We start from the raw sequence: 14,225 nt of genomic DNA, 5'->3' as shown, positions 1-14,225 counted from the left end.
AAACAAACGTTTCCCTAGATAGTACAGCAGGTGCTGGGATGGGGAGGAGGTGACAGCCATAAGTGGGGTGGGAAGAAGCCATCCAAAAGAGCGAGCACTCCAACAAGCTCTCTGTGCTCTTTATTGTGGTCATCCACACCACACACAAAACAGTGACCCAGAGTGAGCTCTGCTCCTGGCTGTGCCCAGAGCCACACACAGTCCATAGCAGAGCTAAGCCCCTGCATTCTGCTGCCACTCCCCACCCCGAGTGCCCTGTGGGGCTGTGGGGGCTCACCGATGGCCTCATCCAGGCCCTCCTGGATGACATGGTCGTTCTGGCTGACCCACTCGCCGTTGCACTTGAAGTAGATCTGTGTGGCGGGGAGGGCACGGCAGCGCAACTCCACGGGCTTGTTCTTCACTATGTAGGCATCCTGCGGCTCCTGCAGGAAGTAGGGCAGCTGCTCCGCAGGTGCTGATGGGAAGGAGTCTGGGAGCACCTTACTGCTCACCTCAGCGCCTGCAGAGGAGGAGGGGGCTCCGTGAGCAGAGAGGGGGCAGGGAGGGAAGGGAGAGGGTTGGGCGGCCTAGAAGACCTGTCTGGCTGGGAGTTGGTTGAGGTCTGGCCCTGCTTTTAAGAGACTGGGCTGGGCGGGGATAGATAGGATAATGGTTGTGCAAAGAGACTTTTATGCCTGAGGCTTCAAAATCCCAGGTTCAACTCCCCTACACCATCCTACCTTGAACTGAGCAAGAGGCCTGGCTAAAAATTAAAAAAATAAAATAAATAAAAATAAATAAATAAATAAATAAGAGACTGGGTTTTGGGTGAGATACTTTTCTTTTTTTTATATTTATTTATTTTCCCTTTTTGTTGCCCTTGTTGTTTTTCATTGTTGTTGTAATTATTATTGGTGGTGGTGGTGGTGGCGGTGTCGTTGTTGTTAGATAGGACAGAGAGAAATGGAGAGAGGAGGGGAAGACAGAGAGGGGGAGAGAAAGACAGACACCTGCAGATCTGCTTCACCGCCTGTGAAGCGACTCCCCTACAGGTGGGGAGCGGGGGGCTCAAACCGGGATCCTTACACTGGTCCTTGCGCTTTGCGCCACGTGTGCTTAACCTGCTGCGCTACCACCTGACAGGTGAGATACTTTTCAATACAGCACAAAGTCACGGTGGCACTGGGAGGTGAGGAGACACCTGTTGGAGCCTACCAGTCCCTCCTGTGCTGGTCTTGCCTCCCTGGCATTTTCCGGGGAGATGCCATAGTGTGCAACGGCTTGGAAATGGGGCTGAGGCTGGAGCTCAAACCAGGCCAGCTCTGCCCTGAAGCTATGGCTGCCCTTTGCGGGCCCAGCCAGCTAGGCTGATGGAAGGTGAAATGGAGCCAGGGCCTGCAGGGGTGTGGGGTGGGTGGAGTGGGGTGAGGATGGGTGGCTTCACCAGGCTTGGGCTCTCTCCCAGACCACCTCCTCCCCCTCCTCCTCCTCCTCTTCCTGTAATCTCAAAGCAGGCAGGCAGGCAGGCAGGCAGGCAGCAGAGGGAGAGCCCACCTTCCCAGCAGCCGCTGCCCTGAGGAAGAGACTTCAGAGGTTGGGAGCAGAGAGGCCAGCCCAAGCCCATCTTCTTCCTGCAGAGGAGCCCAGTGGAAAGCCTGGTCCTCCACCTCCCTGGAAAGAACAGCACCTCAGGAGGTGGGACAAACAGGAAGGGAGCTGATGGCTCCTGCCAGCATTAAGAGGGAGGGAAAGCAAGCTGTCCAGCTATTGGTTTACAATCCACTTAGGAAAATTGACTTTCCAGTGCTGAGTGCCAAGCAATCAGGTGGCCAGGGACAAGCAGTGGGGTACTGGTCCTCCCAGTCAACTGCTCCAGGGGAAACAAAGAATTAAACCCCAGGGGTGCACGTGCAGGCCAGCCCTTCCAGTCAGCAGCCCTGTTGCTGCCCCAGAGGAGGGCTGAAGTGGGTCTCAGGAGGCCTGAAGGGGTACCTGGGGTCATGTATTTGTCCTCCCATCCAGGAGGCCCTGGTAGGACAGGCCTGGTCTTAGAAAGTCCTCCAGTGGGCAGAGAGAACAAGAGCAGAACTAACAAAGCAGTCCTGACAGGCCCAAACCAATACCCAAAGTCTCAGGAAACAGGTTTCTAGCTAAGTCTTTCTGGATGTGTGTTCTGAGTTCACCCAAGGCACAGCTGTCGGGAGCAAACCACCCACTCCCCACCTTCCCAGTCTCAGGACCTGGCTTCTCAGGCCTTGCCCCGCCCCCCCCCCCCATAGAGGCTGTAGGCAGCACCTACCCAGAGTTTTCCTTTCCTTGCAAAATCAGTATCAATATTACCTTTACCTCTTACTGTCTAAGAGGAAGAAGGCAACTTCTACCACCATAAATCCCATTTGTCAGCCAGCTTGAGGAAGGAGGCTCTTTTTTTTTTTTCCTTACTGTTCAGAATATAAGCTTCCCTTTTCCCTTTTGGTCAAAAAACAAAGCTTCCCTCTTTCAAGCTATTCTGGGCTGGGGAGATAAAATAATGGTTATGCAAAAGACTCCCATGCCTGAGGCCTGGAGGTCCCAGGTTCAATCCCCAGCACCATGATCAGCCAGAGATGAGTAGAACAGTGCTCTGGTCTTCCTCTTTCAATCTCTCTCTCTCTCTACCTCTCTCTCTCTCTTTCTAACCAGAGAGCTACTCAAATCTGGCTTATAGTGGATTGAACCTGAGACTTTGGAGCCCCAGGCTTAAGAGTCTCTCTGCATAGCCGTTACGCTATCTCCCCCCCCCCCCGCCCTTCTTTCTCTAATTTTCAAAAATCCTCCACCCCTCTTTTCCTGCCTCCTTCTATCTCCCCCCCCCACCCCTAGTTCTTCACTGGGGCTTCACTGCTCTGAGTTCTTTTCAGATAGAGGCAGAAAAAGAGAGACAGAGAGATGCCTGGGTCTGATCCAGCTCCTCAGGGCCCTCAGACACCAGGTTAGTTCAATATGGGCACAGAGCTCCTCTGGAGTGGTGACCATGAGATGCCAACACTGCCACCCACCACCCCCAGGAGATGGCTGCCCTGGCTTGTGTGCGGCTGTGGACTGCAATGGCTGGATTTATAACTTAGTTTTACAACCTTAATGCAGCTCATTTATAAAGCAGATGCAGGCTCCACCATGGCCTGTCCATTAGTGCAGGAGCTCCAGGTACCGCCCTCCAGCCCCACCCTCCCGTCAACCCTGGCACAGAGGCATCTCTGGCCTAGGCAGGCTGCTGGCTGGGTAGCCTCACCAGTGCCTGTTCATCATAAGTGACTTTTGATGTAACTGTTTCCCTTTGCCAACATCCCCACCCCCGAGTGTCTTAGGCAGAGGCTGCCAGGAGACAAGGAAGAAGAAAGGGCTACCTTAAGATTCCTGCCCAGAGGGGCCATGGCAGACTCTATGTTGGCAAGCAGAAGGCACTCAGTGAGTACAAATTAAAGGAGGGGCTGCCAGGTCCACGCAGCAGCTCAGTGTCCCCCTCCTCTTTGGTCCTAGTGACCGTGGCAAGTTTGATAGGTGTCCTGGACTAGGGCAGGCTACCCTGTGGGGGCCAGCTGGGAGGGAAAAGACTAGTGGAGTTTTGGGGGTCCTGGCTGCTCATCCCACCAGACACAATTCACACAGCTTTTCCTACTAACTCACCAAACCCCATAACACCCCTAGATGGGAGGTTCTCACACTCTTCATCTTTAGTGTCTTGTTAGTTTTTCAAGCAATCCCAAGACTAAAATAAAATAAAAATCCTATTTGTTAAGAAGTTAGATCCATCTTCATATTCATCTGCACTATTCCAGCCTTTAGGTTCATGATTGTTCAACAATGTTTGGCTTTGTATGTTAACTCTCTTTTCAGCCACCAGGTTCCAGATGCTAGCATGATGCCAACCAGACTTCCCTGGACAGACAACCCCACCAATGTGTCCTGGATCTCCGATTCCCCAGAACCCTTCCCCACTAGGGAAAGAGAGAGACAGGTTGGGAGTATGGATCAACCTGTCAATGCTCATGTTTAGCGGGGAAGCAATTACAGAAGCCAGACCTTCCACTTTCTGCATCCCACAATGACCTTGGGTCCATACTCCCAGAGGGTTAAAGAATAGGAACGCTATCAGGGGATGGGATGGGATACGGAGTTCTGGTGGTGGGGATTGTGTGGAGTTGTACCCCTCTTATCCTATGGTTTTGTCAGTGTTTCCTTTCTATAAATAAATTTAAAAAAATTAAAAATTAAATAAATAAATAAGTGAAAAAAAGGAATTTAGATCCAAATGCAGAAAACTGAGAAATGTCACACATTTAACAACTCTATATTTTACTATTGACTATAAACCATTAATCCACCCAATAAATAAAAAATAAATGAAAAAAAATTTAGTGGCAGGGGTAGATAGCATAATGGTTATGCAAACAGTCTCATGCCTGAGGATTCAACGTCCCAGGTTCAGTCCCCTGCACCATTATAAGCCAGAGCTGAGCAGTGCTCTGGCAAAAAAAAAAAAGAAAAAGAAAGAAAGAAAAAAGAAAAGAAAAAGAAAAAAAATAGTGTGAGTCATATATTGGGTTATCAGCAAAGACATGAGACACTTTTTGCATAGGAAAATACATCATGACTTTTCCTACAACATAATATATATAACCAGGTAAGTATATTAGTGGGACAGTTTGAACTTACAAATTTGAAGTACAAAGTATGTACATGTATACGTATACGTATATGTATATGTATTAAATTCAAACAGTTTCCAAGTCATTTTTGTACGTCTGCACATGCATGTATGTATTTATATTCTAACAACTTGAAAAAAAAAGCACATAGCAAAGGAAAGAGAAAATAATTGTGCTCAATTCTTGTTCTTTTTCTTTTTTGTTTCACTGGGATTATCATTGGGGCTGAGCTACTGCACAACAAACCCACCATTCTTAGAGGCATGTTTTTTGTTTGTTTGTTTGTTTTGGTTTGTTTTTGATAGAGGGTGAGAGAGGTAGAAAGAGAGAGAGAGAGAAACAGGGGGGGGGAGAGACCTGCAGCACTGCTCCACCATTCATGAAGCTCCTCCTCTGTGGGGGGTAGAGGGGGGTGGTGGTGGTGGACCAGGGACTTGAACCCAGGTGCTAACATGTGTGCTGTACTGGGTGCAACAATGCTCAGTCCCTGTATCCTATTCTTAAACAGCCACAATGATTTGCTAATGGGGACGAGTACTATACAACGTCTCCCACCTTGGAATGACCGTGAACATGCCACCATCTCCCAGGGCACCCCAAATGTCCACATCCTGGCTTTGTGAAGCTGTGATGCCATCTACAGGAAAGAAATGTGATGTAATGCTGAAACAGTCCTCTGTTTTGAGCTAGTAGTTGATGCAGTGCCTGGCAGCTGTCCAGCATGGCTGTGCTTCCTTGAAGATTAAAAATATCCCGCAGCACCCCTGTGAATTTTCTGCAGCAACCCTCAGAGCCTTGGCACGAGGTTTGGGCACCATAGGCCAGGGCATCAGGTACAATTGTTATTCCCATACTGCAGATGAGGTAACTGGCATCGGGTTGTGAAGCTGGAAAGCAGGAGAGCCAGGAGCAAATCCAGGAGGCTGGTTACCTGCACCTGAGTTCTGGGAGCTGACACGTGCCATTATGTCCACGATGTTTACAGTGCTTCAAACATTTCACTTAATTTGCCCTCCATGCTCCCCAAGACAGGATTATCATCATCATCATCATCATCGTCGTCATCATCATCATCACTATTTCAAAACAAATTAAGATAAAGGGTGTCATGGACTTTGCCTGGGATCACTGGTATAGAAGAAAGCTGGAGCCAATCTCTCTCTCTCTCTCCATTTCTCTTTATTCAGCCACTAGGGCTACAGGGACTTTTTATTATCAATGGGGCTCAGTGTCTGTATGATGAATTCACCACTCTTGGTGGCTTTTTTTTTTTGAGAGAGAGAAAAAAAATGAGGGGGGTGGTTAGAGAGGGAGAAAGAGCCAGACCCACAGCACTGCTTCACAGCTCATACCCCTATTGCAGGTGGGGACCAGGGGACTGAACCCATGTCTTTGCACTCTATAGCGTGCATCAGTGCCCAGCCCTGGAGCCATTTATCTTATATTTGACTCCCAGGTTTGGAAGAGCCCTTCTGGCTGCTCCATTTTTATAGGGGGGATAATAAGACACCTACTACGTGCTTCCTTAGTAGATCTAGTTGTTGTCCATGTCAGATTCAGACACTCTACTCGTAGGAAAATGTCCCACTTAAAATGTCTTTTTAAATTTTTAATGAATGAATGAATGAATGAATTTAGCAGAGTACTGCTCAGCTCTGGCTTCTGGTGGTGGAGGAGACAGAGTGTCTTTTCTAATAGCAGAACTCATTTGGGCCTACAGCTACGAAAATGCAACCTGCATACAGAGTGTTGAGCCATCTCAAGGTGAGGGCATGAAAGAGGATATGCTTTAGTGTAGCATAGCACATATGCCCTGCATATATGAGGCCCTAGGTTCAAACCCTCCCACCTCCTTCCTCAAAAGATACTATTTCCCATTGTTTCCCCAAGGGTGGTGGTGGTGGGGGAGGTATTTTCCTTATCTTCACACCCTAACCTGGAGCCCAGGCTGGATAGGCTCATGGTGGGGTGGGCTGGAAGCCTGAGAGCCAGCAGACCTGCTTCAAATCCTCACTGTCCCTGTGAGCCCTTAAGAAAGTCCTTTTCCACACCTGGAGCTTCAGTTTCCCTTTTTAAAAAATTTTTTAAATATTAATTTATTTTCCCTTCTGTTGCCCTTGTTTTTTTTTTAATTGTTGTTGTACTTATTATTGTTGTTATTGATGTCGCTGTTGTTAGGTAGGACAGAGAGAAATGGAGAGAGGAGGGGAAGACAGTGAGGGGGAGAGAGAGACAGACACCTGTAGACCTGCTTCAATGCTGTGAAGTGACTCCCCTGCAGGTGGGGAGCCAGAGGCTCGAACCGGGGTCCTTATGCCAGTCCTTTTGCTTTGTGCCACGTGCACTTAACCCACTGTTCTACCACCCGACTCTCTTAGTTTCCCTTTCTATAAGGAAGGGACTACCGTTTGTGTCCCTGTCAGTTCTGAGGTACTGTGAAGGTCTGCTGAGTCAGTGATGTAAATGAGCTCTAATAACCGGGCTGTTACCAAGAGAGGCCCCAGGTAGGAAGCAGCCTATGACTGGGATGTGTCTGAGGAATCTGTAAACTCCAATGGTAGGTCCCTTTGCCTAAGAACACCTGAGCTGCAACAAGCCAGAAACATGCAAAACTGAGGCTGGAAAGACCTGGAGCCCTGCATTCTACCAACTCAGAGAGGGGAAATGACTTGGTAGGTGACCAGAACCCAGATTCTGATCTGGGGCTTCAGATATGGTGTGGGAAAGACAACACAGGCAACACAGGCATGGCATGGCTGAAGACAGAGACTTTGCTCTCTCCATTTCCTGGGCCTGGAATGAAACTACCACCCACCGCAGCTGGGCCTCACCTTCGAGACTTCAAGACTGGGCTCTGCTGATTTGGTAAAGAGGGCCTTGAACACTCCCGTGCCTCCCCTGTACTCACTGGGTTTTGTCCCCTGGTGGGTGACAAGGCCAGGCTGGGGATCCTGGGCTCAGCACTGGGGCATCTGTAACTGAGCAGGGCTGTCTCCAGGGCTGAGTGGAGGTTGTGCCCACAACAAGGGACAGGGCTAGGAGTGGAGGAGGGAGGCAGAAGGGAGGTATGAGAGGGAGAAACGCCCCACGCTGGGCACATTCATCATCCGCAATCACAGTCTTTCTCTAGCCCCTGGACACTGGCTAATTCTCACCAGACTTGACCTCCCACTGCATGGAAAATCTCTGCCATTCACGGCTAGGCTGATGCACTCAGTGGGGAGCAGGGAGAGAGGAGCCCATTTATTATTATGTTTTAAAAACACACAAACTCACATGGAAGAAGCCCTCCCTCAACACAAAGCCCTTCTTCCATCTGGCCCCGGGCTCCTGGTGACTGTGGGGTTCAGGCTGAGGACCCCCTCAGGGAAAGTCACAATGGCCGTTACTGATGACAAATGGAGGCTGGCGGACTCGGGGGATGCTGAGTTATTCTTAACAAAGGAGGCCCCTTGCATGGTCCTTTTCCCATACCCTCACCAGACCCTCCAATGCCTGTGACATCACTTCCTGTGTGAGTCACAGGAAGTGGTTCCACCAAGATGGCCAACTGGGGCAGGATCCTGTATCCTGAGGGGGCATTCTGACTGATGTGAGAAATTTCCCCCTGACAGGACTTGAATAGTGAAACTGCTGATAGGATGTGGTGGCGAGGCCCCAAGAATAAAGCCCAAGCCCCCATTAAGTAGGAAAAGACACTATGGCTCCTGGGGCTGGAGCCTACCCCATTCTCAGTAGTCCCTGGCAAGGCCCTGGCCCTCCCCAGACTTGTCTTTTGGCTATTAGGTTCCCTGGGTCTCAGTCCTTCTGGGGCTACCTCTTGTTTTCTTCTCCCAAGTCCCAGGTCTGGGATGTCAGTGTCTGGAGGCCCCAGCCCTGAAGAAAAGACCTTCAGTGCCCCCACCACTCCCCTTTCTTTGCCAGACATGGAACAAACAAACATCCCTTACCCATCACACTCTGGACAATCCCCATTTATCCAGGATGCCCTGTGATAAGGAACATCAGTGCCAATGTCTGCAAAGTGGGTATCCCATCTCACAGGAAAGGAAAGTAAGCCTCCAAGAAAAGAAACAACATGCTCAGGCTCATAGCTCCCGAGAAACCTGGAGCTCTGCCCTGTTGCACTAGCCGCCCCCCCCCGCCCCCCTTTAGCCTGCAGGGCCCCCGAATGGTTGTCAGGAGAGTATTTTTCTGCCCATTTTGTTACTGGGCAAATGGAGTTCACTAGCTTGCTGAAAGAGAAGAGGGTCTCAGCTTTGGTCCAGCACTCAGTTCCCATTTCTCAGGGCGGGGTGTCTCAGCCTTGTTCAGGAAATCCATCCTAACTGGGAAGAGCCCGCTGCTTGCCTGGTAAGGCCCCTACAACATCACACTCAGACACAACCAACCCTGTCTCTCCTGAAGAGGCCAACCAACCCAGCAGGGCAGTGGCTCTTTGTGCCCCTGCTCTAACACCACGGCAATGACTCAGGCCTGTGGAAACCCGTTACTTTATTTGGTCATCTCTCCCACACACAGAGCTTGGATGCAGGAAGTTTGAGCTGCAATTTCAGGTTCTACCAAACACCCAGTTGCACCTTGTTTAATGTAGGAAGGAAGCAACTCCCATCCCTTAAGTCAACACTCTGCTTTTCAGCTAGTTTTAGAAAGATCTTTTCCTTTTCCCAGGGTATATAAATCCCCATCTTCACTTTGACCAAAAATAAAGCCTTCCTAAAAACAAAACACAACAACCAACAACTAACAACTTCTTTTTGTTGAAACAGGCATTTTGTTTATTGCCTCATGGACCCAATTAGATGAGCAGCTTTAGGAACCATGAGTCCCTTTCTCTTTCCTGAATCCAGCCCATGATGTTGACAGACCTGAGTGCTAGTGACTAAATGTTTCAGATGTATGCAAACTGCAACCAGACCATCCACCACCACCGCCGTCCTACTCTCTCAAAGACCCTGCAGGCTTTGGTGGCCCACGTCTTGCCAAGCCCCTCTCCATAATCTCCACTCCCCATCTTGCCTGCTCAAGTCCACTCAGAGCATTCAGGGTGACCTTTAAAATATGCAGAAATCACCCCTCTCCTTGTGCCCTCCAATGACTGCCCTTACACCTGGAATAAAGTCTTGATCCCGAGACCCCTCACATTTCAGATGCTTACCTACTGTCACTACTCCAGGGGTGTTTCCTGCCCCCTTGCACATGCCTGGCATAGTCCCACCTCAGGATCTTGGCTTTTCTCTCCTGGAATGCACAACCCAGCCCCCTCAATCTCTCTGTTCTGGTGACTGACTGTCATCAAGAGCTCAGCTGAAAGGCCACCTCCCCAGTGAGGTTTTCCCAGATTCCCCCAAGGATATTCCACATCGTCTATCCTCCCTGATGCTATATCCACACTGCCCTGCTTGCTTTCTGTTTGCTGACAGTGTTCATCTCTCCAGAATTATCCTTAGTGTATGTGATGGGTTTCTATCAGTCGACGTGTCTGTCTTTGCAGGTTCAGTGTGTTCTCTGGAAGGCAAGCTCTTTGAGGGCCTGGGACTCGGTTTTGCTTGTTTAGCTGGATCTCACCAGAGTGAGGGATTCTCTCTAGCTGTTACCATCCAGCTTTTGGAAACAGCTGAGGTGGCAGGAGGTTGGGGGTGGGGGTTGCGGTCAGAAGTGGCGGACACAGGCTGGGCTGACGCTGGCCTTAAGAGCCAGCCTCTTTCAAGACCTCAGCCTGGGGGATGCCATCGACTCATGGCAACTTGGGAGACTATTTAACCCCTTTCCTTTAGGACGGAGACCAGAGAAAGCAGCTGTTGGGGAAACTGGAGGCAAAGTGGGGACTTCATTAAAAAATTTTCTGTCTTGGGGGGGGGGGGGCTGGCAGTACTGCACCCAGTTAAGCACACAGTACCATGCACAAGGATCGAGCAAGGACCAGGATTTGAACCCCCGCTCCCTTTCGCCCCGCAGCAGGGATGTTTCATAAGTGTGAAGGAGGTCTGCAGATGTCTTATCTTTCTCTCTCCCTCTCTCTCCCCCTCCCTTTCTCTTTCAGAGGTGCTCAGCAGTGCTGAGGGATTGAACCTGGGACCCAGAACCTCAGGCATAAAAACCATTTGTAGAATCATTGTGCTGTCTTCTCCAGCACCCCAAAATGTCTCCTTTTTCTATAATGACACATCTTTCTTTCTGGGCCTGTCCTAATGACAGTTTAGGAAAATAATGGGTGAAAATAAAAACCACTCACTTTTACTTGAGTTTATCAGAATTAACACTGGACTTCGGCTTTATTTTGTAAAGATGCAAAGTAACATCCTTTTTTTTTTTTTAACCTAATGGTGTCTCACCATATATTGGTGTGTATACTTTTTTTAAAATTTTTTTAAAATCAATTAATTAATTAATTCCCTCTTGTTGCCCTTGTTGTTTTATTGTTGTGGTTGTTGTTGTTATTGATGTCATCGTTGTTGGACAGGAGAGAGAGAAATGGAGAGAGGAGGGGAAGACAGTGAGGAGGAGAGAAAGACAGACACCTGCAGACCTGCTTCACCGCCTGTGAAGCGACTCCCCTGAAGGTGGGGAGCTGGGGTTTGAACCAGGATCCTTACACCGGTGCTTCCGCTTTGCGCTACCTGCGCTTAATCCGCTGCACTACCGCCCAACTCCTTGTTGGTGTGTATTCTGTTTTACTTTCAAGGTTGCTGGCTAAGGACTTTTAAACCACAAACACGAGGTCCTGGGTTTGATCCCTGGGGTCACATGTGCCCAAGTGATGCTCTGGTTCTCTCTTTCCATATATATATTTAAAGATATATATATAATCTTCAAATTACAAGTACAATGCATCAGACACCTCTTTCTGGCAGCACAGCCAGTGACACATGTCAGACGAGCACTGGCCAGCTGGCATGACTGCTCCTGGCAGAGGGTCTTGGGTCCCTAGAGGGGCCGTGGGATGTAGAGGCGGTGAGGAAAGCCACTGGGCAGTGACATCAAGTTGGCTTTGCAGATTTGGGCACTGGGTAGACGGAGACCCAGGGTCTTGTTCCTGTCTCCTGCCAAAGACAGAAAGCCTGTGAATATGACCTGTGGCCCAGGATCAGCCTCCTGGGGCAGAGGTTATGTCCCTGCTGCCCACCCCTCCAGGCAGGGTGTCCCCATGCCACCCTGGAAAGTCCTCTTCTTGGAGTGCCCTGAGGCACCAATTGCCCCTGCCTTCCTCGGCGTCATGTTCGAGCGCTGAACAAACCCCTCCTTGCAAAAGGGAGACAACTGCCAAAGACGTTGCAAAGTGGAAAAATTGCTGTGATCCTTGCCTGCTGTCGCCAGTCCTGTTACCATGTCTGGCCAGACCCTGCCCCGGACTGGCAGTGGGTCACTTGGCAGGCACCAGGAGGCAGCCAGACCCGAGTCCTTCGTTTCCAGAGGGAGGTTCTGAGGCCAGAGAGAAGCAATGGCTAGTCTATGGGGCAACAGCCAGTGAGGGGCCACAGCAATATGTTGACCTAAACAGAACTGCAGCAGGGAGAGAGAGAGAGAAAGTGGAGCCTACACTCCAGACTTTGCCAATCTGTGCCATGGGGAATGCTCAGTAGAGATACCGGTAGGGTGTGGCATGAAGGGCAGGGACAAGGACAGGGACAGAGGAATCTGAGAGGACCCAACAACGGTGGGGGTGGGGGTGTGCCCCTCCTGGGAGCTTTCTGGACCTGGAATCCACTTGGGTTCCTACTTGAGCCCAGAGGAGCAAGGAAAGAAGGTGTCCGTCCACCCAGCTCAGGCCTACATGTACTCTCTGGCTCCGCCTCTTCCACCAGGCCAGGACTGGAACTAAGCTTCCAGGGGCCCAAGGGAAGGCAGACCTTGTAGGCTTCAGGCTTCAGGCTTCCAGCCATCCCTTGGGGACCAGAAGTAGAGAGTAACTGGTGTCAGGTCACACAGCCTGTTGGAAATAAAACTAGGACTGGAATGTGGGCAACCTGGCATTACCTCCACCTCTCCAGTGCCATTACCTCCACCTCTCCCCAGTGAGAATGAAGGTGGGGATCCTGTCCTACGGTGGGCAGCTGGGCTGTAAAGGGCAGAGATGCAGGGAGACAGGTCACACTGCCCAAGGAGAAGGCCTAGATGGCTGCTCAGGTAGACCCTAGCAGGGGAGGCAAGGTGATTCACTTACTTACTCACTGAACACCTCCTGAGTGCTTCCTCTTGACCAAGCCTATGGTAAGGCCTGGAGAGCAATGACCAAACTTTAGTGCCAGCAAAGGTTCATGGTTAAGGATGCAGACTTTCTGACTCTCGGACTTCTGTTCCGTCTCCTTCTAGCCTGGCTCCACAGTCATGCAATGATCCCAGTGTCTGCAGACCCACCACCAGCACAGGCACAAAACTACAGATTTGTCTGCAACCTCCTCTCAAGCTCTGAGCCAGTCCGGGAAGCACTCTGGCCATGACAGCTATTAAGAATGTCTCATTCTCCAGACTTCAACCTTCCCTCCGGGAAACTGGGCCCCTCTGGCATCGGCCCCTGGGGTTGTTGGGAACATCAAGGTCAAAAGCCTGAGATTATTTTGTCAGCTGGACAGCCTCAATGGGCTCCCTAATTTTTATGATTACTCTCTGCCTTCCTGGGGCTGACGTCTTGAGCAACAAGCTGCAGGTTTATTCCAGTGGTTCAAAGTGTTGGCTAGAAGGCCCTCTATCACCAGGTCTGGGCTGTGATGACACGGAGCTGCAAAAGGCTGATGCAAGCTGGAAAGAGGGGATGAAACAGACTCGCGTGGGGCGGGTGGAGCTCCACCCCTGGCCTCATGGGACACAGGCCCTGCTCTTGCCTGCTTGTTTGCACCTGCTGATGTAATCGCTGGATCTCCTGGGCTCAGGGCTAGGCTGCCAAGCTAGAGAGAGGAAGGGTGCTAAGGCAGGAGAGCAGGTGTGCGTGGTCACGGACACCAGGTTAGGACCCCTCCCCCCTCGAGAGGACCCGCTCGGTGCCGAGAAGGGCAGAGGGAAGGAGAGAGCCTCAGAGATTGCTTCCTGTGGTTATGTGAAGAGCATGTGCTCTGGAGAAAGCGGGCTCTTCCTTCAGCCCAGCTCAGCCACCATGTCACAGATCTCCATGTCTGAGTCTGCCTCTCTTCTCTCCACAGCTGCAGAGATCTCACAAAATGAGTCAGTCTGCCACATAACAGGCATTCAGTCTCTTCCTTGCAGAAAAGAATCCTTCCTTGCAGGGTGTGTGTGTGTGTGTGTGTGTGTGTGTGTGTGTGTGTGTGTGTGTGTGTGTGTGTGTGACTGATAAAGAATAGGAGAGGGAACAATGGAAAAGATGAAAGCATGGCTCAGAGGAAGGAAAACACCAGAATAATTTTGGGCCAGGCACCAGCTCACTGCGTGACCCTGAGCAAGCTGCCTCACTTCTGAGGCCTCAGTTTGTTCATCTGTAAAATGGGCACAGATCCACTGTGTTCACGTTACAAACAGCTGGGACTAGAAGTATGAAAGTGCTTCCTAATTAAAGTATGTGGAAGGATTTGAGGCCTGGGGACTTTTTGTATGTGTGGGGTC

The 14,225-nt window shown here is 50.4% G+C and overlaps 1 protein-coding gene across 2 annotated transcripts in view; it reads right to left on the bottom strand.

Moving 5' to 3' along the window:
* Positions 1 to 14,225, bottom strand: part of UNC5B (unc-5 netrin receptor B) — a 94,820-nt gene that overhangs the window by 23,187 nt on the left and 57,408 nt on the right. For both annotated transcript variants that reach the window (XM_016195348.2, XM_060201154.1), the window contains exon 2: positions 278 to 502. In XM_016195348.2, coding sequence (XP_016050834.1) covers positions 278 to 502 — 225 coding nt within the window. The remainder of the gene's footprint in view (positions 1 to 277; positions 503 to 14,225) is intronic.

The sequence above is a fragment of the Erinaceus europaeus genome, chromosome 1 (genome assembly GCF_950295315.1).
Source record: "Erinaceus europaeus chromosome 1, mEriEur2.1, whole genome shotgun sequence".
Taxonomy (NCBI): Eukaryota; Metazoa; Chordata; class Mammalia; order Eulipotyphla; family Erinaceidae; genus Erinaceus; species Erinaceus europaeus.
Note: the sequence above shows the minus strand (reverse complement) of the source record. Positions and strands in the feature narration are given on the sequence as shown.